The sequence below is a fragment of the Arachis hypogaea genome, chromosome 6 (genome assembly GCF_003086295.3).
Source record: "Arachis hypogaea cultivar Tifrunner chromosome 6, arahy.Tifrunner.gnm2.J5K5, whole genome shotgun sequence".
NCBI classification, from domain to species: domain Eukaryota; kingdom Viridiplantae; phylum Streptophyta; class Magnoliopsida; order Fabales; family Fabaceae; genus Arachis; species Arachis hypogaea.
In genome coordinates this window covers 118,071,459-118,094,809 of record NC_092041.1, presented here as the reverse complement: position 1 = coordinate 118,094,809, position 23,351 = coordinate 118,071,459, and the positions used below count along the sequence as shown (strand labels likewise).

General features: G+C 33.3%; 3 protein-coding genes and 1 long non-coding RNA gene across 6 annotated transcripts; 3 read left to right on the top strand and 1 right to left on the bottom strand.

Moving 5' to 3' along the window:
• Positions 1–3,062: 3,062 nt before the first annotated feature.
• On the bottom strand, positions 3,063–5,277 carry LOC114925462 (uncharacterized). Its single transcript, XR_003814684.2, has 4 exons — positions 5,103–5,277; positions 4,957–5,011; positions 4,740–4,868; positions 3,063–3,369 (listed from the first exon to the last, which is right to left on the bottom strand). It is a non-coding gene; the product is annotated as an uncharacterized lncRNA (long non-coding RNA).
• A 3,860-nt stretch (positions 5,278–9,137) lies between these two features.
• Positions 9,138–11,650, top strand: LOC140172889 (uncharacterized). Its single transcript, XM_025804704.3, has 3 exons — positions 9,138–10,148; positions 10,263–11,299; positions 11,405–11,650. Exons 1-3 carry the CDS (start codon positions 9,471–9,473, stop codon positions 11,448–11,450), a joined length of 1,761 nt encoding a protein of 586 aa, XP_025660489.1. The 5' UTR covers positions 9,138–9,470; the 3' UTR covers positions 11,451–11,650.
• A 214-nt stretch (positions 11,651–11,864) lies between these two features.
• Positions 11,865–16,069, top strand: LOC112756225 (auxin response factor 3-like). 3 transcript variants are annotated; one of them, XM_072198469.1, is made up of 5 exons: positions 11,865–12,443; positions 12,671–14,698; positions 15,141–15,320; positions 15,518–15,602; positions 15,674–16,069. In XM_072198469.1, the coding sequence occupies exon 2, from the start codon at positions 13,191–13,193 to the stop codon at positions 14,361–14,363; it is 1,173 nt and encodes a 390-aa protein (XP_072054570.1). In that variant the 5' UTR covers positions 11,865–12,443; positions 12,671–13,190; the 3' UTR covers positions 14,364–14,698; positions 15,141–15,320; positions 15,518–15,602; positions 15,674–16,069. The 3 variants fall into 3 exon arrangements, with proteins under 3 accessions (XP_072054570.1, XP_072054572.1, XP_072054573.1); XM_072198471.1 differs by having other exon boundaries at positions 12,275–12,406; XM_072198472.1 differs by having other exon boundaries at positions 12,276–12,443; positions 14,642–14,698.
• A 2,316-nt stretch (positions 16,070–18,385) lies between these two features.
• Positions 18,386–20,437, top strand: LOC112754249 (protein MAIN-LIKE 2-like). Its single transcript, XM_025801817.2, has 2 exons — positions 18,386–18,642; positions 19,176–20,437. Exons 1-2 carry the CDS (start codon positions 18,577–18,579, stop codon positions 19,701–19,703), a joined length of 594 nt encoding a protein of 197 aa, XP_025657602.1. The 5' UTR covers positions 18,386–18,576; the 3' UTR covers positions 19,704–20,437.
• Positions 20,438–23,351: the final 2,914 nt, after the last annotated feature.

The window sequence follows — 23,351 nt, the reverse complement described above, 5'->3', positions numbered from 1 at the left end:
ATTGTTGTTTATCATAGAAGTGTAGCTAACCCGCCCTAAATTAAAAAAATATATATTTAAAAAATTAAAGTTAAAAAATCAGATATGAAAAAATAATTATCTTTTTTATTTTACTTCTGAAAAAAATTCCTTTGTTTTATTTTATGATTTATTACCACCAATTTTACCTTTTATTTTTTAATTTTTCCTCTTTGTTTTTTCTGGGATTATTATTCTACCATGAGTAATATTAACATCACATCAGTGTTTATTGAGTTAAGGTCCGGTGGTTTAGGATCTTATTTACTAATATACATTTATTGGTGACAAGAGTGAATAGAATTCTACATTTGTAAAAATAAAGGTGAACCCATGAGCAAGCCCATTTACATACTTGAATAAATATGATTTGGGTTGGGCCAAGTTGCACTAGATATATTTTTTAAACCAATGTATTATCGTTTGGTAATGAAAATGTGAAACTACATCAAATGTTCTATTCCCCAAAATGATATAACATTTTTTCAACGGAAAGCATATTTTGTTTGGCAATGAAATAACACCTATATTTAAAGGATTCGACTATGGTGCTGAAACAAAAGTTTTTCAGCATCTGTTGAAAAGAGTTGGCATTAGAAAAAAAGAACACGTATCGTTGTTATTTTATAGGAGGAGACAAGTTCTGAGACAAAGCAGTCAGAGCAGAAATTTTTATGAATTGATTATCTTGTGAGGTCTGATAATATTATAGGATTAACGAATTATTAATTTGAATTATATTTTTTGGTTATTGTTGTTTTGGGCATGGGCTTATGTTTTATTTTTTGGCGAATATGAATTAAAAAGATGTATGCTTAGTTTTTGGTGAATAAATTATTCTTTCAAGGTCGAAAGTAAAAACCAAAATATCATAGAGAAATAACATAATATATGGTATACATTATGCTTAGTTATTTCTCTATGATATTTTGGTTTTTACTTTCGACCTTGAAAGAATAATTTATTCACCAAAAACTAAGCATACATCTTTTTAATTCATATTCGCCAAAAAATAAAACATAAGCCCGTGCCCAAAACAACAATAACCAAAAAATATAATCCAAATTAATAATTCGTTAATCCTATAATATTATCAGACCTCACAAGGTAATCAATTCATAAAAATTTCTGCTCTGACTGCTTTGTCTCAGAACTTGTCTCCTCCTATAAAATAACAACGATACGTGTTCTTTTTTTCTAATGCCAACTCTTTTCAACAGATGCTGAAAAACTTTTGTTTCAGCACCATAGTCGAATCCTTTAAATATAGGTGTTATTTCATTGCCAAACAAAATATGCTTTCCGTTGAAAAAATGTTATATCATTTTGGGGAATAGAACATTTGATGTAGTTTCACATTTTCATTACCAAACGATAATACATTGGTTTAAAAAATATATCTAGTGCAACTTGGTCCAGCCCAAATCATATTTATTCAAGTATGTAAATGGGCTTGTTCATGGGTTCACCTTTATTTTTACAAATGTAGAATTCTATTCACTCTTGTCACCAATAAATGTATATGAGTAAATAAGATCCTAAACCACCGGACCTTAACTCAATAAACACTGATGTGATGTTAATATTACTCATGGTAGAATAATAATCCCAGAAAAAATAAAGAGGAAAAATTAAAAAATAAAAGGTAAAATTGGTGGTAATAAATCATAAAATAAAACAAAGGAATTTTTTTTAGAAGTAAAATAAAAAAGATAATTATTTTTTCATATCTGATTTTTTAACTTTAATTTTTTAAATATATATTTTTTTAATTTAGGGCGGGTTAGCTGCACTTCTATGATAAACAACAATTAAATCAATTTAAATTCAGAAAATGACTAAACAAATTGAAGTCATATATTTTAAATTTTTAATCGGGTCTCCTTATCAAACATTAATAATAACAGGTGAAAATTTTATACAATTTAGTATTATGAACAAACTAAAAAAAAAGTTCTATGCAAATAAACATTATCTTGTAACTACAGCATTTGGTGGTGGAATAACTACGTCCTATGACTTGTTGCTTGTTCTTTTGCAACGCATTAAATTCTTGAGTCATAGCTAGTTTCCACTCTATAAATTTCATTGCTTGAGTAACATTTTTAGAATTTAGATTTTCTAATTTTAAATTTGTATTTTAGAGAGTAAAATATGATCTTCTACTTTTAAATAGTTTTTTTCTCATATTTATTTTTAATCCCACTTATAAAATAAATGGTAAGAGATCACACTTTACTCTTTAAAATGAAATTCAAACTTTAAAAAATCCAAATCCACATCTTTGGATAACAAATGATCATCATCAATCTAGGTAGAAGAGGCAGTGGATAAGAATGTTTTTGGTTTTGTAATGCCAGCTTTGGCTCTTGTGGTCATAGGATGTTGATTCTGAGGTTTAGGATTTTTAGGAAATGAAAGATCAATCTGAATTCCTTTAATTGGTCAGAAATAGATTGAGATTGTGATATAGAAGTAGTATGGTAACTTAAAATGTAGGAAGCTGTTCTGGTATGGCAATGTACGTAACGGAATGTGATATTCCTCTCATTTTGACCATAGAGATATAACATAAATTAATATGAACGGTCAAAATTTTGATAAACTACTTTGAGTGTACGTGAAAATCAGGAGTTCATGGTAGATTTGCAACAGGTTTTATAGTTGACAAGTATATACCCGCACACAATGTCCCTTCTATCCATAACCCATGTGACTGATATGAGATAAAAGTGTGAATGGCTGAATGCATAATTTTTAAGCAAAGCCGTTTTGTTGGGTAAACTAAACATATCATCATCATTATTAAAAAATTATTTTTCATTTTGTAACACCCTACCACACTAAGCTTTATGCTTAAGTCGTAAAACGAAGGTGGTGTGGTATTACAACCTCTAACAGAAAATGAGTACATATAATAGCAGAAAAATTATAATATGCTAGGAGCCTTGAAGAATAGGGGAAATAAAAATCGCGAGATAAAAGCGCAACGCTCAAGGAACGAGTTAACTTGCGTGCTAAGAAAACCATAACTGTCAAACATAAGATAACAGAAGTAGGAATAGAGTGTCAAAAATACAAAATAACAAGCTCCTAACTCAGCCTGCAAAGTCAAGACTGGCCGGAGAATATTTACACATATATACATACATATCCAAAACCCAAAAGTACATATACACAATCCTGCCTCTCCATAAACCTCTAAGAGGATCAAAAAGAACAAGTTATGCAGAGAGAAAGCTAAGTACATATATATACACCACTGTACAACAAAACTATACAACAACACTATCCAGTAACCCCTCCGCTTTAATAGTCCAGACGCCTAACGAGATGACTCCCGAACTGCATCTGAAAAATAACAACATAGTATGGAATGAGAATCGGAGGTTCTCAGTATGGTAAAGGTGCCACACACATAAGATATAAGGTCCTGGGAATGCCAGAGGCAATCCTAGAACGCCGACACTCAGATTATAGAGCTTAAAGTATTAAACAGAAGCCATAAAAGGTTGTTTTCTAAGAGTATCTAAAATTGACTTAACTTAACCTTAAGTCTAAACCCCATATTGCCGTTCCTCCATACCTCCACTTCCTTCAGTATTTCACAGACAGTTAAACAGATATAAGCAAGCACAAGAAAGTTACAAATACAACAAGTAACAATTACACATTTAACATGGAAAATACAGTTAGGCACACCCAACTAATGCACAAACAAGTAATTCGAGTAATATGCAGATGATGCATGCCTGTCCTACGGCTGATGAGGCTCATCTGTCGGTTATCCAGCCAACCCGACAAGTCTGAATTGTACTTAGACTGTCCCCCGACGTGCATTCCCATGAGTCTATGCATAGCTTTATCTCAAATAATTAATATTGCTCAATGGGGGTAACATTTCCGAGAATTTATATAGTGCCTGGTCACACTTACATCGTAGGGTCAACAGAGTATCGAGTTTTCAACCTGGTACACGTGGTGGCAAGTCACGACACTTAATCCAGGGAATCTCGTATCTCAGATCATTCAAATTCATAAGTCATATAAATAATTCAATTATAATTCATCAACATCCACATCATTCTCAATTGCATCTCATTCATCATCATACATTAAACATATTCAATCCTTATCCTTCATTATCACACCTCTCATTCCGTCTATCAATAGTTTCAATTCAAAACATAATTCATTCTTTTCTAAGAATCAAACTTCAAACTTAAAACATACTCATTTTCTTAATAACTTAAAATCAAACCATATAACTTTTAAATCTAAATCTCTTTTAAATAATCATATAAACAAAATCTCTAACTTTTATAAAATTTCGACAGCATCTCCTCTAAAACTCGGACTTTGCCACCCTTTTCGGGTCCAAACCTGCATTCTTTTCAATTCAACATACCCTTCCTCATCATCATAACAAATCACCACAATAAATCTACCTCAAATCAACAATTATACTCATACAATATTCAAATCCAACAACCAAAATTCAACTAAGAATCATAGTTCACAAATCCTAGGCTTTTAACACTAAATACCTCAAATCAATAATTCACCAAATCACCAGTTAACCAACAAGCACCAAACCAACCATGTTCATCAACAGGATACTAAGCATTAAATATATGCATGCAATCTAACCTATCCTATGGTCATCTAGCCTAAGTTTTCACAGAACATTATATATTAAATGTAAGAAACCTAAACCATACCTTAGCCGATTCCCAAGTATTATTCCAAGACAATTTTTCTAAAAGAACTCAGCCATCAAAACCTCATCTAATCCGCTTCCTCCAAGTTCTAGTATTCACAATTTCAAGCTCCAAATATTTATTTTCAACCTAATACACATTTATAACACATATATATCCAATTTAATATTCAAAACTCAAATTCAAAGAAAATAAAATAGAATTATCATATCCTCACCTTACCCAAGCTTCACATAAGCAAGAGTGAACGTTTCTCTCAAGCTAATTGGATCCTAAAACATCAGAAATCAAAGAAATTCAACATTCCTACTTAAAATTCGAAAATTGGGGGAAGAGAAGGTTGAGAGTGATTAAACAAGTTACCTATGAAATTGTTCCAATAGAAACGTAAAGCTCGACGCGGTAAACGTGTGGCCACAAACGGTGCGGCAATCGGAGCTTGGACGGAGGAGTTACATGCGTTGGAAAGTAACGTAAGGTTAGGGAAGGTTTTCTCTTCTCTCCCCTGCTATGGTTTCATCGTATCATTTGCTGAAATGGGGAGGAAGAAACCGTAATTTTCACTTAAACGTGCTGGGCTGGTTGGGCCCAAGGGTTCGGTTTAGATCCGGTTCAACCGGTTCGGCCCGTTCGGTTCAATTTTGGATCATTTTCTTCGAAATTGGTGTCAAAATTCTCGTTTCGATGAGCTCTATCCTAATTTGATATAATATTCACATTTCTAATCCTCCTTATTAAAAACTAATTTATTGACTAATTATTTACTAATTTAATCGGGGTTTACACATTTCATATACATCAATTTCCCTCTATTCCTCCTAACTTTCTTCTTTGTTTCTTAAATTAATCAATAACTCATAAGTTTCACAATTAAAATCATATTATATTAAATTTAGTTGGTATTAGGAAAAAAATTAAACTAGAAGAAATCAATGATTAAATGAAAACCATTTGAATTTCAATTAATTGGATATAAATCAAAGAATCCAATTACAAATTTTAACATTTATATTTATAAATTTAAATAGTATTTAATTGTAAACTATAATTAAGTGTACGATAATAAATCATTTGTTTAATTTATAAATTTTAGATATCAATATTTAAAAAAAATGAATAATTAATTTTAATAACAGTAAAAATTTTATCACTAAAAATAATATGATAACATATCATAAATATGACTAAATAAGAATATTATTTTCCAATCTCAATAAAGGTTAACGAATATATCACCAAGATGAATAAGTCATTAATTTGCATAAATGCTAAATCATGATATTAGAAAAAGTGATTTAATTTTTTTTATAATAAAAAATTTTCTATCATTATTTTTAAAAATAAATATTTTTATAATTAAAAAATTAATTATAAAATAATTTATTTAATTTATAAGCTATTTTTAATACAAATCTTTATGTTTAAGGTCAATTTTAAATTTGTATCTTTTTAATGTTTTTAAAAAATTACAGATTTAAGTTTTTTACTATTTTAAATATTAACAGATCAATCACTGACGTACATTATTAGTAAAATATATAACTTGTTACATTTTTATGTCGGTCTTGTAAATTTTTTGAAGGCATAAGACAATAAAATAGGTTGACTTTAATATCATTAGAATCTAAATATAATTATTCAAGTAAGCACTACTAATTATGTTAATAAAAAAATTTTGTAAAAAAAATGTGATTTATATTTTAAATCTTTTTGAGTAAATTCATTTCAAAATGTAGGAATTAGACTCAATTATGCTACATTTTTAAATGAAATATAGAATTTCACAACAAAATTAACATTCATTAAGAAAATAAATTTTAGGGGTGGCAAGATCACTATTTGGCGGACTAATTCCTCTTCCGTCTATTGAAACGGTCCTAAATTTCTATCCCGTCCTACTTAATGGCAGTTTGACGGGCTCTTTTTCTCTTTTTGAAAAATTATTAAACCATTAAAATAAACAATATATAATTTCATGAGTATTTCAATAAATTTATAATTTCTAAAGATATAAAAAATTATAATTAAATTCATAAACATTAAAGTATTTATAATTCTAAATATCTAATATACATAATGATCAACCAAATTTTTTAAAATAAAATAATAAAACCAATATTGTTTAAAATATATAATTAAATATTGTCCAACTCTATCTAATCAATCAAACATAGTCTAAAATATATAATTAAACATAGGTTAGTGAAGGTTGTAGAAGAGTTAGAGAAGGGGGTTGAATCTATGACATTCTTTTAAGTTACTGTAATAACCCTTTTAAAACAAACTTGCTGTCTAAAACTATTTGAACTAAGCGGCGAAAAATTTATGAGACAATTTCATTTTATCTCATGAATATAAGAAAACAGGACAGAGTAGAAAAGAGAAAAGCTAACACTATCAATTAGCACACAAATGAACTGAAATAAACCAATATTATTTAATGATGGTACCAGAAAAAATCAGAACCAATAAAGATGTTAGCAAAATGTTGGTGTTATTGATAATGACGATAACGAAAGAAAGAGGAGGAGGAGGAGGAGGAGGAGGAGGAGAAGGAGGAGGAGGAGGAGAAAATGGAAAAGGAAAAAGAGAAGGAAAAGGAGAAGGAAACGGAGAAAGAGAAGACGCATGATTTAAAAAGCGGTTATAATAACTCAGTTTGATTTGGTTAGAAAATTTGCTTGAATGTAGAGTTTTATTCTAATAATTAATAATTATTCAATTAGTTTTCATGTAACAATAATATTCTTGAACGACATGTGATATTCTTGAACTTAGTTACTATGTTTTTTAAATTTTCTCTATTAAAGTGTGTAGGAGACATATTTTTAGCAATAATTTTCTCCTCACATAAAATAAGAAAAACTTTGGTAGTATAATAATTTAATCTAGCTTTTTCAGTTATTTGTCAGTTGAATTTTTTCATTAGTTAGTTTAGAAATTAGTTTTGGAAGCATGCTATTTTGTGTAATTATAAAATAAGACAATATCAAAATTATATTTATATGTAATTTTTTATTAGTATTTTTAATAATACAAAACAAAAAAGTAAGAACTAACTAATCAATAAAATCAGTGTCATAGAAATCAAACTTATTAAAATACTAATAAATACTAATCAAACAAAAAAATTAAAAAAATTTAAAATTATAAAAACAATATAACTTTGTAAAAATAGAAAACAAAAAATTAGAAAATAAATTTATAATTAATCACAAATAAATAATTAAAAAATAAAACTTTAAAATTACTTTGAATTAATCAATACTCTTAAAGCTTCACGTTAATTCCTGTAAGTCAAACTTAAATTAATTTGTATATACATCTTATATGATTAATTAAATGTGTAACTAAAATTAATAATCAAATACAATAAAATATGACAATTTGAGGAGTTCTTCTAACGGAATAATAAGAATTAGAGAGCAATACTAACAAAATACCAATAACAATATGAACTCTATTCTTTTGAATATCAGTGTTTAATTTGGATTGAATAGAATGAAAATGATATATCTATAGATCAGAAGGTGTAAAATTAGTAAAGAATAATCTTAAAATGTGTTTTGTCTTAAATTAAAATGAGAATAGGTGTAGAAAAACATTAAAGGAATATACAAATATAAATGTGAAGGGGATTAGATGAGTAGGATATGAGGTTTAGAATTTAGAGAAAAAATTAAGATTTAGAGAAAAATTAAGGATTTGGAGAAAAAAAATAAAATTAAAGATATAAAATTATAGTTATTAATTATAATAAAAGATATTTTTGATAAATAAAATATTTAAAAGTTGATTTTGTTTTTATGTACTTCAGAAACCAACTAGCCATCGATTCTTGTTCTCAAATTGGTCATTTACGTCAAGTCGTCAATTCATTATCAAATTCAAGGATTTTTTTAACATTTAGTACTTCACTACACGATAACAATAAGTTTGGCAACTTGTTCGTACCTATCATACCATGTTCCTCTCTTTTCGACTGGTACATGAGATAATTTTCCTAAAATATATAGTCGCATAACTTTTTGTTTTATTATATTAGCAGTTATTATTAAAATAGAGTGCAGGCATTGTAGTTATCTTCTGCGTGCATAATAAACTAGTAACTGAGTCTCTGATTCCATTTGTTTTCAACTACCTGAAGACCGCTTCTTATTTATGGTAGGAGCTGTACTTAGTTTATTTTTTTCTTCGTCCACGCCAAAGTTAAAATCAGCTAATCAGCTATATTTCATTCAATCAATGTGTTGTGTGCTTGTTTCATTCTATCCGTGAAGTTATGTAAGCACATTGTATATCTGATTAGTTTGGGTTAGTAAAACACGGATATATACACGTTAATAAAAATAATTTTTATTAGGTTTGGACTAACTTAATTAGACTTAATTACCAACAAAATTTAAATGTATAATAGGACCGTTTTGCAAAAGGCCATCTTTTTTTATGAGTATACAATCAATTTCAATTTTTCCTGGTTAATTTTATCAGCCTACAGATCTTGCTGGTTTAAAAAAATGCCTATCACCAAAATGACCAAAAACCCCATCACCTTTAAAATATAGCGTATTGCACATTTGCCCGTCTCCTTTTTATTCTGTTTGCCTCATTCCCCGTTTTGCCATCGATACACTTTCCTAGTTTCTTCAACTGGAAAAAAAAAAAAAAAACCCTAACACGGAAAAGAAAAGCCAATAATAAAACTTACCGTTTTCTTCGTTACCGGTGGATATGACGGTATCCTCTCTCTTATTCACCGCGGCTGCCGCCTCAGCTGCTGCCCTAATCATGTTGTACAAGGGTCGCCGCAAGAGCCTCCTTCAAAGCCCCCACATCGGGGACCTTACAACGCTCTGTCCACCATCCGAACGCGAATGTCCATGTGGTAAGATCCTATTCGTTTCCCGAATCAGAACGTCAAAAGCCCTGGCGCAGCAACTACGCGATATGTTAGCCTCAAACGGTATTATTTTAGATCTCGTAGATACGGTTGATTACGAACCCGAAGACCTAGCCAAGGAGAACCTCGTCCTTATCGTTGCTTCAACTGCGGAACATTGGAACCGATATCCGCTACGAGGGCCTATCATCACGAAAGACATCATCCTACGTATCGCAGCAGAGGAGTTCGCCGAGTGGCTCAAGGAGAGAGTAAGGAGCTTTGAGGGTGAAGTGTTTGCTGTGAAGGCTTGCACTTTCAGTGCGTTTGGTGTGGTCGGTAGGTTTTCCGAAGATGGCAAGAATTTGATGGCTAAAGCCGCCAATCACATTAGGGATTTGGGTCACGCTACTCAATTCAACAATGATTTTGATTTTGACAACTGGTGGCAAAGGGCTGTTGGGATTTTGAAAGGTGCAGTTTTGGAAGATACAGTGTCTGATGGCAAGTGTGAGGAATCTGAACCTGAGGTCGGTTTCTGCATCCTCTTATCAACACACCTGCCAATTGAATCAGTTAATTGTTCTAAACTAATTCTTGATTTAATATTATCTTGGATAATATAGTTGTTTCCCAAATTTCAGGATGTTTCTTGTTCCGATCCAAAGCTACTCATGCCGCAGCGATTCTATGTTTTTGTGGAAAATTTTGAGGAAGAGGTATATACGACCTACACACGCAGGATGTTAACTGTCACTGAGGCGAACTTGATGAAGAATGGCTCTGTTGATCTTGAAGAAGCAGATCCTGTTGCTCCTCAATGGCCTCTTGCCAAAAGTATAAGAGTTGATGAAAGGTTACCAATGTTTCTAGGATTCTGTTCCGTTGGTGGTGTCTTGTACTTCGCAGGTGGTATGGTGCATTGGATTCTTCCAAAAAAATATCAGGTAGGCTCGGACGTTTATTACCCCAAAAATTTGTGGTGCCTCGAGAATGATGGCTCTACTTGGATTTCGAGTATACGTGGTAACACATTCAAGAACGGAACTTTAGTAGTCCCATACCATGGCAAGTTGTTAATCTTTGGGGCTGATTGGGTTGAGATCTACGACCCAAAATCAGATTACTGGGATAGAAGGGAAGTGACTTATAAGGACTTTTTTCAAGGATATATGGATCTTCAATGTTATTTTCTGTGGAAGGACAACAGCACTAAGAATCACAAGACCCTCCTTTTCTTGTATTTTTTTGATGATAGGCAACAATCACTCATGTCATATGATGTTGAAGCAAACATCTGGAAACCCATTGAGTGCCGGTTTCCGCCAATTCGTGATGATGTGTACGTTCCTAGGAAACTCCTTCGCTTGGGATCCACTGATTATCTACTCATTATTGATTTCGCCGCTACTTGGTACGTGTACGACTTGTCTAAGAAGATCGTCTTGGCAGATCTGCATATAGGTGGTCTTGATGATACTCTGCTGGTGTTGCATGTTTTCTGTTGTCATTGCACCCGGAAAGAAAGTCTGGTCTGTATCTTCATGGAACCATGTCTAGACTATGATCTTCCTGACTTTGTTCCTTATGCGAGAGTAAAGCTCCAAATTGAAGGTATTTTTTCTGCCGAGGTTGAATCCAAGGGTGATTTAAAACTTGGTCCCTATTCCCAACTCCACATGTGAGCATGCGCCTTTCTCTATCTTCTTTGCTTATATTATACTGTCTCAAACTTCCTGAACCTATCCATTGAACTTTCCTTGTTTACTTTTAACCCTTTGAACAGGTTTGCTGTTGGAGACGAAGACATTGAAGGGAAGAATGTAGCTTAGTTGTTGTTGTTGTGGTAGCCATTTGGAATGTGTTTCCTTGAACTTATTGGAATTTTATCGTTAATGACCGCTAACAATAACTTATGAGTTAAACTTTTAAACTTGTTTAATTGATTGCTTGATGTGTTAGTAGGCTCTTAGAATCATAAACATCCCGTGACTCTTCCTTTTTTATATATAATAGTTCTTGTCTTTCTTTATTAGTGGGTTCTATTAATAGTTATAGGTTCTAGAATACTTGTTCAGGACGCTTTGATCGATAGGTGAAGATTTTGGATTTGAACATTCACAGCATCTATTATCTATTAATATATAATAGGAGAGTAGTAGTAGGTTCAATGCTTGACAAGTTTATAGGCTAATTGATCAACAAGTGATACATTCTGTAGTAGACAAGTGTTTTATTTGAATGGTTGACAAGTGTCTTACTAATTCAAAATTCAAAGATAAAAATATAGTAAATAATAGATATAAACAAAAAACAAGTAGGACAGCAACTTTTCCGCGTAACCCTCATCTGCAAAAGCATTAGATAGAAGTGAATCTGTAAATACAAATAAGAGGCGACCCTGTGAAGTAGCGTCGAGGGCGCCAGATCCTGTGGCGTCTCTGGACAAGCAGCACCTCATCCTTTTCTCCGTCTTTGTCTGCATCATCCTCTTGTGCAGCCTGTGGGGGTGGCCTAGATGGTCCTGCCTCAGAATGTGGGGGTGGCCTAGATGGTTCTACAACAGCTTGTGGGGCAGCTGTGTAGGCGAATGGAGGAATACTACCCAAAGCAAAATGCTCCTGCATCGGGCTTGACGGAGGTTCATTCAGGTCCACATCTAGGTGTGACTGGGACCGATGACATGTGATCTCTGACATGGTGCCTCATCCTCCTGCATGATGATGTTAATCTCCTCCAGGAAGTGTGATCCTCCAAAGTCTGCATTAAGACCATCACTGGTCAGCAGGTCTGACAGAAGCTGACCTAGACTAAGGCTTAGTTTGGTAAAACTTTTACTTTTCTAGCTGGGTCTGTTGATTGTACATCTGTATTGTCCCTAATGGTATTGCTTTGATGTACTGCTGAGTGGGAAGTGGCAACATTTGATTTTTGTGCAGAAGAAGAATTTTAAAAGAGTAGCTTTCTTTTTGGTTTTGATGTTTTACCCGGCCTCTTTGGGATGATGTCCGATTTATTTAGTAACAGTCTTCTTTATTTTTTGTATTTGTAGGTGTAGCCTTTATATCTCGCCATGTTATTAAGAATATGCGGACCAAAGTTTCTCCAAATCTTCGTATCTGGGTAGATAATATTGTTCTTTGCTGTATCCTTGTTACTGATAGTGAGTATTATGAAGAATTCCGTAGACACCATCACTACAGGAAACACGGAGGATAGCGGCCAGAAATTGCTTGCGGTTTTTCTATTGTGCAGCAATTTGCCAAGATAATTGTGATTGGCGTCCGATCTCTCCAATGTGACGCATATTCAATTTGGATAGCGTTGATTCGATGAAGCCCCGCAGCTAACCCTAACCCAATTTCACCCAAAATCAGTTCAAAACTTCAAATTACCCAAAATATATAGTGGAGAACCCGTGAAAGGAGAGTGGAACCCTGTTCTCTGCTCCACCGTGCGCCGCTGTCTCACCGTGGAGTCGCGTGGCTGCTGACTCAACCTTCTCTCACCGCCGCTCCTCTCACCGTGATGCCGGCGCTAAAGCGCAACCTGAAGGTGAACAAGCCCGTGCTATGCAAGAATCTGAAGCACTCCGTGTCTCTTCCGTGGCCGCAACCTCACACTGTTTAGCTCCCACTTTTCCCCGAACTTCCCCTCCCATCAGAATATTCTCCTCCTTTTCCCATAAAGATTCAATTTTGATCCCACCCACCAAGACCCATCTCTACGCTTCCTTCTTCTGCACCCTTATTTGCCTCTACGTGGTCTGTGGCAGGTTTTGCAAAGCCTCTTGTGCTTTCTCTTCCATGTGTGGACTTGGTCTTGTTCCTGTTTTGCCTTTGTGGAATAGGCTCTTGTATGAATTCAATGCTTCTGGTTTTGTTTCTCAAGTAAAGGTTCTGTTTTATTTTTTGGTCTTCCGTGGTGTTGTGCCTGATGTTTTTAGTGTCAACATATTGGTTCATTCTTTATGCAAAGTTGGAGAATTGGATTTGGCTTTAGAGTATCTTAGGAGCAATGATGTTGATACTGTTACGTATAATACTGTGGTTTGGGGTTTATGTGTGCAAGGATTGGAAGATCAGGGGTTTGGTTTGTTGTCTGAGATGCTGAAAAGAGGGATATGTGTTGATTCAATTACCTGCAAGATCCTGGTTAAGGGGTATTGCAGAATTGGATTGGTTCAATATGCAGAGTGGGTGATGTACAATTTAGTTGATGGGGGTATTCCAGAAGATGTTATAGGCCTCAACACATTGATTGATGGGTATTGTGAAGCAGGACTGATGAATCATGCCTTGGTTTTGATGGAGAACGGCTGGAGGGGTGGCATCAGGCCTGATATTGTTACCTACAATACTTTGCTCAAAGCTTTTTGTAAGATGGGCGACATTGTGAGGGCCGAGTCTCTTCTCAGTGAGATTTTGGGGTTTCAGAATGATGAAGAATTTGGTCAATTGAAAAACCGTTTTGTTAAAACTAAGGCTGAGATAAGAGACTTGCAGCCAACACCTTCCGCGTACACAACAGTAATTGATGGGTATGCTAAGCATAGTGGAATTGAAGAATCCCTTTCTCTGTATGAGCGAATGATTATGAACGGGATCATACCTGATGTGGTTACTTGTAATTCAATTATCTGTGGACTTTGCAGGCATGGCAAATTAAATGAAGCGGCAGTGCTACTGAGGGAGATGTACACAATGGGTTTAGACCCTAATCATGTCTCGTACTCTACAGTTTAATTATTCCTTGTTCAAATCGGGGAGGATAATTATTCCTTGACTCTGTTTTCTGTTCCCAGAATCTTAGATATAGCATAAACTTGTTATCTTGTGCATTTTTGTTGTTTTTATAGAATATGCACACAAACTGTTTGCTAGTTTTCCTCAGTGAAAAGTGGAGGAGTTCAACCTTTTATTTTCATGGATTTAATAAGCACTTGTGTGATTCTTTCTCTTTCGAAGTTTTAGTTTGGCTTCTGTTGAAAATTTCATGAAATGTTTGTTCTTTTTCTGAGCAGGCAGAGGAAGGCAGTGATGAAGTCTATTGCCAGGTCTTGTTGGTTCCTGAAAGTGAGGTGAGATTTATACACGACTATGAATTCTGAATTATGAATTTAGGATATTTATGATCTTAATTTGTTTTAGTTTAGATTTGAAGAAGACATTGAGAAACATACTTCAAATTCTCTCAACATTTTAGTACTACTCAGTGCCTAGACCTTAGGGGTCAATTAAAAGTAAGATTGACTAAGCTTTGCTTAATTTAGCTGCGTGTCATGTTTCTGGGAACCAAATAACACAAAAAGTACACAATGGTACCTGTGTATTTGTCTATGTTACCTAGCTCTTCAACTTTACTTTCTAACTGGTAAAAGAGAAGTACAAAGTTTCTTGTTAGAAGAGTGAAAGGGAAAGGAAAGATATGTGTTTACTATTAACTGAAGCATCTCTATTAGTTGATTTCTTTTATTCAAAAAACAAAAAAAGGATGCTTGAACTTGGTTACTATAATTGTAGCAAGTGGAGAAAAACTTGCGGCATGGGGTAGTTGATGCTGATGGTGAAGATGATACTGAAGCTGTGGTGAAGTCAACAACACCCCATATGTTTTGCAAGACTCTTACTGCTTCTGACACTAGCACTCATGGTGGATTTTCTGTGCCTCGTCGAGCAGCTGAAGATTGCTTTCCTCCTCTGGTAAATTATGAACTTTGAGGCACTCCTTTCTCCTTGTCAAAGAGAACTGTTCAAATAATGTATCCTACTTTTATATGCTGCAGTCAAGTCTGATCCTCTAAATGTTCTGTTGATGTGGTGAAGTTAGCAGATCTAAGACTTTTGTTCGTTCATTATCTTTATAACAATTTGAAATTATGTTTTATTGCTCACTTTAGGATTACAGTCAACAGAGGCCTTCACAAGAGCTTGTGGCGAAGGATTTGCATGGCCTTGAATGGAGGTTTAGACATATATACAGAGGTATCTCATTCATTACCATTCTTATGTGTCTGCATGCGCGGAGTAATCATTTCTTGTCTTTTTATGAGCAGGGCAGCCACGGAGACATTTGCTCACAACTGGATGGAGTGCATTTGTGAACAAGAAGAAGCTTGTGTCTGGAGATGCTGTGTTATTCCTTAGGGGTGACGATGGAGAATTAAGACTAGGGTCGAGCAGCACTCCAACCAGTCCGTCGCCGAGCAGCAGTCCGTCGCCGACCAGCAATCCAGTCTTCTTCACCAAGCCCTCTCCTGCAAAAAGCAACTGAACAATGTCTTCTTTGGAGGCTAGAGTTTGTGCTTGGTTATAATTTTTTTTACAGTAATTAATGTATATATTGTCAACAAAATCCTAGTCTGCAATATTTTTAGTGATATTTGTACTTGATTTAGTGGGATTTTTAGTGATATTATGCTTGATTTAACCTGAATAATTGTTTTTAGAAATTCTGTTTGTGCTTCTGTTTTTAGAAATTCTGTTTGTGGGATTTTTAGTGATGTTGTGCTTGATTTAAATTCTGTTTGTGTGATTTTTACTGATATTGTGCTTGATTTATATTTTTAGTGGGATTTTTAGTGATATTGAGCTTGATATTGTGGTACTGTTATGTGAGTTTCTTATCTTTTAATTTCTTCCAATTTACTTTTGTTTTGGTTATTTCTTATTTTCTGTGAGTGTTGTCCACTTGTATAGGGTAGCTTTCCAATTTATCAACCATGAATGATATCAGTTTTCCTCTATCTCATTTTCTCTCGAATTCTGGTTGAATGTTTATCAAATCAAGTTCTTGTATCTTTTATTCCTAAAAATCAAGTTCTTGTATCTCATTTCCACACTAATATTGATACCAAAAATCACTGACAGTGAAATATGCAACCAATAATAAATGCAATTCTTTGAGCAGTCAGATTAGAGAACTTGTTAAGATCATGATGCTAGATTCTGCAGATTACTTATGGAATTGATGCTCTAATACATGAAGTAGTTAAGGTTACATTTGTAAAACATAATCCATCTTCAGTTTTTTTTTTTTTTTTTTTTTCGGTTATATTACTACAAGAAAATTTGTCTTTTACCATGTTTTAAGTGTACTGAAAAGCTAAAAAATGTGGCTATAACAGTAAAGAGCATTTTGGCAAGTGGTGGTGTTTCCGTGTCACCAGTTGTGGAAACTATATAAAACTAAGAGCATTTTGGCACCAGATTTTTGTATGTATATCATGGTAACATATTATATTATTATGAAGTTATTAATAATAAGAATGCATGGTAGTTGTCTTACTTAATAATTTAATGCCTTAGTCTTAGTTTAATAGTTTGTTTGGAACTTTTATTGTGTCTTTTTAAGTCTCTAAGATGTAACAGAACTGCAAGTTGAGGAAGGCTTCAACTGTGGCATGAAATATCGTGACATTTGATATTTCACATTGCAAAGGTCAATTTATAATATAGTGTATATATTTGTGCCGGTTCTACACTAATTGCCCCTTTGAATTTAGTTTAAGACTTTGAAATATGGTCTATTTATAATATAGTCTATATGTTTGGTGCAAGATGTTGAAGTTGTTATCCAATGGTTTTGTTCTACATAAGTGCATATATATATATATATGGCTGTATATAATTAAAAATGCTAATTTTTCATAAGCTGCTTATGAGCTGTTCGAAAAAACCGACCGAATCAAACCGCTGTTGGTTCGGTTCGGTTGTTCAAACAGCAGCCAACCGAATGGTTGGTATCAATGTACAACCGATCAGGTCGATTCGGTTGGTTTTCGGTCCAAAACCGAACCAAACCGAACCGATTACACTCCTAGTTTTGCGGCGGTTTTAAAACCGCTGCAAAATCAATTATCTGATTTGTAGCGGTTGTGCCAGCGGTTTCTTAGAATCGCCGCTAAATCATATAACCAACTTCTGATAGGCGACGTTTAACGAACTGCTGGAATTCCGTTTCGCGGCGGCTTAAAACCGCTGCAAATCACTCTAAAAAGCGCCGCAATTCCCCGTTTCCTTTGTAGTGCATAGCATCTGTGAGAATAAAAAAGAGAAGAGAAACTATGTGTTAGAGCCACCTTACTCAAAGGAGAGAGTGTGTTTCCCCCGTTTAGTAGATTTAGAACGACCCTTCTTTTACGCCTATGACTGCTTCTTTGCTAGGTTAAGCGTCTGACTTCCTTTTACTCCATTTGATACATGATTGTCAAATTTTAAACTACGACTTGGGCAAAAATTTCTGTCTAAATGTTTTTGCCCAAAATCACAATTTGATTTTCAAATAAAAATTTAAGAATGATCATACAAACATGTCGAAGCTTGGATTGTTAGCTATGTTGAACTTTTGAACCATGATCTACTTTATACCGTTGACATGCTTGGTGCCATTTATAGATGTAGGTCTCTTCTTAGTCAATTTAATCTGTTATATTATTCGATAATTTATTATTAGGGCAATTTACGCATCTAAATTGTTTGAGCCTCAATATTACGCAAATATATTGTTTCCAAATTCAATACGCAAATGCATTGTTTCACTATTTTATAGGTGTGCATAAACCGCTACTACCTGTTGCGGTTTATGTGTGAGAGTGTGTGAGTGTAAACCGCTGCTGCCAGCAGCGGTTTACATGCGTGTGTGTGTGATTGTAAACCGCTACTGGCAGTAGCGGTTTACGTGTGTGTGTGTGTGTGTGTGTGTGTGTGTGTGTGTGTGAGTAGTAGCGGTTTACGCGTGTGTGTGTGTGTGTGTGTGTGTGTGTGTGTGTGAGTGTAAACTGTATTGCTAGTAGCGGTTTACGTGTGATGTTTTGCCTATATAAACCGTGGTTGTAGCCGCGGATTATGCATTTAGATGGTTTGTGGAGTTTTTTAGAGAGAGAAAATTCTAGAGAGAGGTCAGAGCAAGTTGTGAGCGGGCCCGAGGTTTCTCAGTGGCGACTTCTGGCGAGTTATCATGGCAGACAGGACCCTGTACCGACTGAACGGTGTTGCGCATATTGCCGGTTCTATTGGTGACGAGGTTAGTTAACATTTATTTTTTTCCAGGCTTTGCATATGTTAGTCAGAAAAATGGTAGGTTAGGTAGACAAATTAGAATTTATAGATTATTTCCTCTAGTTTGAAATTAGGCTTCGCATGCTAGCATGTTAGTTCACTGATTTTGGTTTAGTATTTTGAGTTTTTCTTGGTAAGTTATAAATATGCCTAGTTACCTGAATTTCAAATCCCTTCAATGAATGTTATGCTACATGGTGTTGGTTTAGTCTAGGGAAAGGGATAGTTGACGTTAGTGAATTATTATAGTTTGTTTAGGATATTTGTATGATATGAAGTTTTAAATTTTAAAGCTTTACAATATTTTAAAATTTCTGGATGTTATTTAGTAAAGTATGTGTGTTGTTATTTTCCCTATCGTGACTAGGGAATTTTTTTTAATACTATATAGGAGAATTTGTTGATGGTTTAAGGTATTCGTATACGGTTAGATATGGGAATTTGTTCAAGGATAGGAGAATTTAATTGGACTCTGTTTTTCTTTATTGTTCTGTGCAGCACACTAGGTGTATATACAGTGTGAGACGGCAACAGAATATGCCCATGCATGAAAGGATCATCCCGTATTTAGAGAGGGCTGGATTCCATTTGGCAAGGCTAAACAGCCAATGGTTCTGGTTGGATGAGCCACTTGTTAGTGCGTTCGTTGAGAGGTGGCGTCCTGAGACGCATACATTCCACATGCCTTTCGGAGAATGCACAGTGACATTGCATGACGTGGCATTTCAGCTAGGGCTGCCTGTGGATGGGGAGGCTGTGAGTGGTTGCCTTGGTGAGTTTGCATCAGCATTCTGCTGTTGGCCGATGGCTTCCAAGTTCAAAGAAGAGAGGTGGGGAGGGTACTTCTGTGTTGCAGAACCGGAACCTCCATGGGCTGAACGTCTACCTCTTGGAATATCATCATCACTTTCCCCACCAATATCGACAGGCTCCTCATCCGAATCATCATCAAACAGTGCATTCTCAACTCGATCCGGTCCGGCATGGCATTCAAAATTAGGAACAACAGGACCAACATATGCATGAACAGCCCCAGCACGTTCGGGCTCCACATTCGGAACTGCCACTGCTAACACAGGCATCGATGTTGATGCACCACCAGCTGGGGTCGACTGAGGATTAGGTGCCGATGCCCCAGAGCTATTCACACCATCTTTCAACTTCGCAAACAGCTCAGTTACCCTCACCTCCGGAAAACTACGCCTGCAGTGAAACAAGACCTGCAAGTCTTCATCCGACCCGATCACGAAGGTCTCATATCTCACACCAGTTGAGATAACATCAATGGGAATCTTGTAAAATAATTTTTTTACCCACTTCGTCCCACACGTACCGAGCTTCCGTAATATGCTTTACTTAATCTCCGCCAACGTATTCGATAATCAGATAAAAACACTAAGTGGTTCTCTATATGTGAATTTTACACCATGTCTTTTGCTCTTTTGAATTTTTCCAGAGCAGTGAAGCAGAGCCACAAAACTATCCTCCCCCTCCATTTGTGAATAACACTCTACCTCTCCACATTTGGTCCCTCTATGGTTTATATAGGCAGACCTATTTAGCCCATCACACGTAAACTGCTACTACCAGTAGCGGTTTACACTCACACACACGCACGTATACCGCTGCTGGCAGCAGCGGTTTACACTCACACACTCCCACACATAAACCGCGGCAGGTAGTAGCGGTTTATGCACACCTATAAACCGCTACTGCCAGTAGTGGTTTACATAAAATAGTGAAACAATGCATTTGCGTATTGAATTTGGAAACAATGTATTTGCGTAATATTGGGGCTCAAACAATTTAGATGCGTAAATTGCCCTTATTATTATATTGACTGAAATTGATAGATATAATGTTAATTCCAAACGTTACTCATTATTTAGGATAAATTATTTAAATAAATTGTTTGAAAATTAAATTTATTCGATTATAACTTTTTAATACAGTAAAAAAATTACAATTTTTTTATATTTATAGAAATTGCTATCGAGTGTAATAATTTTTAATTGAACTAATCTACTATAAAATGTAACGGTCGAATTTTGTGCTGAACAAAACCACTATAGAAATAGCGGTTTTTGAAAAAAATTTATTAACCAAAAACTGCAAATGATTATAACAATTTCTGAAAGAATACTGCTTTCAAAAATTGAAGGTTTGAAAAAAAAAAAAAAAAAAAATATATATATATATATATATATATATATATATATATATATATATATATAATTTGGTATGTCCAAGCATGCAACTCTACTTTAACTCATTGAGGACTACATTAGAAGATGATATAGTATTTAATTACGTACAGAATAGTATGTAACAAAGACAAAGTATTAATGATCTTCATATTTTTGTTCTAATAATTTTCTATGTTATTTTCTTTTTGATAAAATGTATTCATATCTTGGTGTATGTTAGCTAGCAGATAGTTTTTTAGATATAACAAAATACAATTAATTTATATTTGAAATATAATTATTATATTACATCAAGGAGAGAGAACAATAAAATTATATTTTAAAATTAATTATCTTATTTAAATTATAATTAAGAATTCGTTTTATATACCCTGATAGTATATAGTGTATAATATAAAGTAAAAATATTTAACTTAATCACAATTTTTACGATAATTATATGTTTAACTTGATCTTAAATAAGTTTCAAATTAAAGAATTAAGATATTTTATTTTCTCAAGTATTACATTTTCTTACAACTTAATATAAAAAATAAAAAATAAAGGAACATTGGTTTGATTGCTATATCAAAATAAAACCATTTAAAAAATTTATACTATTTTTTATATCAAAATAAAAGTTTACATCAAAATAAAACTATTTATAAAGGAGACCATTGTGCTACTATCATAGGATTTTTTTTATATATATTTTACCACTCTATTTTTATTATTAAATTTGTATTTAACATTATGTGTGGTATGAAATATGTTTTAATTCTATTTTGATTTTATTTTTATATGATTTGTTAATTTTTTTTTTTTGGATAGTACAACAAGTTCTAGATCTCATTACAAGAAAAGAAAATTCTAGTAGGAGTAGCAAATAAAAAATAGCAATAAAACATACATGACTAATATTTTATATTTATTTTTTATTTTTACCTACCATATCATACATAATAAAATACTAAACACTAATTATACAATAATTTTTTTTGATATTGTCATCAAAATTATTGTAAATTAAAATTTTATTAAAAGGTATTTATTATTATTATTATTATTTATAGATAATTTTTCTATACATAAACCGATACTGAGTTAGTTGCCCTATTATATATAAGGATCAAAATAAATATATATATAAAAAATAAAACACTATCAGATATGCTATGATATTTGTTTTTTATATTGACTGCCTATTACAAACTGTACACAAACCTAATATTAATTATAGGAAATCTCACTCCCAAAAGCACAAAATCCAATTTTTTTTTATCAATTTTTGAAGTGAAAAAATGTGGTTTTTTTTATTTCACTATTGTTTTAGAAAAATTAAAAGTAACTCAGAAAAATTAAAATTCTAAAAGAAGATATTGACAAAGAGAGTGAGACAGAGAGCACTTGAAAAGAGAGAATTTAATAAAAAATCGAACAGATATAATAATAGAATTCTTTGTTATGGCTACGTCATTCTGTCGCTATAATGACATAACTGTTGTAAAAAATTTCATTATTGTCTACTCGATCTTTTGGTGAATTCTCTCTCTTCAAACTCTTTTTCTTATTCTCTTTATCATTATCTTCTTGGAAAATTATAGCGTACAGAGGTAATGTTATACAAATTTGAAGAGATTTTGTGTTGTTAAAAGTTGTCATGACAAGTGGTGTGTTGATAGTTGTAGAGGAGCAGCTCGACAGAGGTGTTTCAGGCGTTGTGGGCCTGGGAGTTCTTGGAGCCGTGCTAAGTGGTCATAACTCATAAGGAGGGAAGCCCGTAACGGGCCTTGGATGTGGGTTCCGTAACCGTTATTGTATAGGAAATGGACTATGGAGAAAATAAGTTGGACCAAGTATGTATACATTGTTAGTGGGTTTAAGGAATTAGAGTTTCACGTGCCCAAAATAAAAAGGGAATGAGAGTTTCAGGATTGTTAGAACAGGGAAAAAAATGTCAAGAATAGTAAGATTGGGTTTGATTTAAATGTCTTCTCCTTCTTGTGATTTTTGCAACAAAAACTTATGTAGACTTAATTAGATACAAATTAATAATGAGCATGTAAAAAAATAAAGAATAAAATAGCATAAATTAAGTATATTTAAAAATTAATACATTTTATACCTAAAAAAAATCAACACATTGTTGCTGGATGTGATAAAATGAAGATGAAATTTTACATAGTCATGGATAAATGTTATTACTTTTGTTTATTTTGTAAATCGTATTTAATTCGAAGGCAGTATGAAAAAATGATAAACCGAGAACTTGTTATGACTATGACTAATTTTGATATATGAAAAATTATCCTTTTAGATTTTATATTTACGAAATTAAGCTATATTTTTATTAATTTTGTAAATTTATTAATGTTTATTTTTGTTATATCTTATGTCAGGTAATGTTTGACTTTTTATGTTATCCTTCGTTAAAATACAAGTTTTATTATATTTAGAAATTAAGGTATTATTTATAAATTTAGATTCT

Bases quoted from the DNA above. Each gene is read 5' to 3' on its own strand.
- LOC140172889 (XM_025804704.3), top strand. From the start codon at position 9,471: ATGACGGTATCCTCTCTCTTATTCACCGCGGCTGCCGCCTCAGCTGCT. The intron at 10,149-10,262 runs GTCGGTTTCTGC...CCCAAATTTCAG, and splicing joins GTGAGGAATCTGAACCTGAG to GATGTTTCTTGTTCCGATCC. The intron at 11,300-11,404 runs GTGAGCATGCGC...CCCTTTGAACAG, and splicing joins CCCTATTCCCAACTCCACAT to GTTTGCTGTTGGAGACGAAG.
- LOC112754249 (XM_025801817.2), top strand. From the start codon at position 18,577: ATGGCAGACAGGACCCTGTACCGACTGAACGGTGTTGCGCATATTGCC. The intron at 18,643-19,175 runs GTTAGTTAACAT...TGTTCTGTGCAG, and splicing joins CCGGTTCTATTGGTGACGAG to CACACTAGGTGTATATACAG.
- LOC112756225 (XM_072198469.1), top strand. From the start codon at position 13,191: ATGCAAGAATCTGAAGCACTCCGTGTCTCTTCCGTGGCCGCAACCTCA.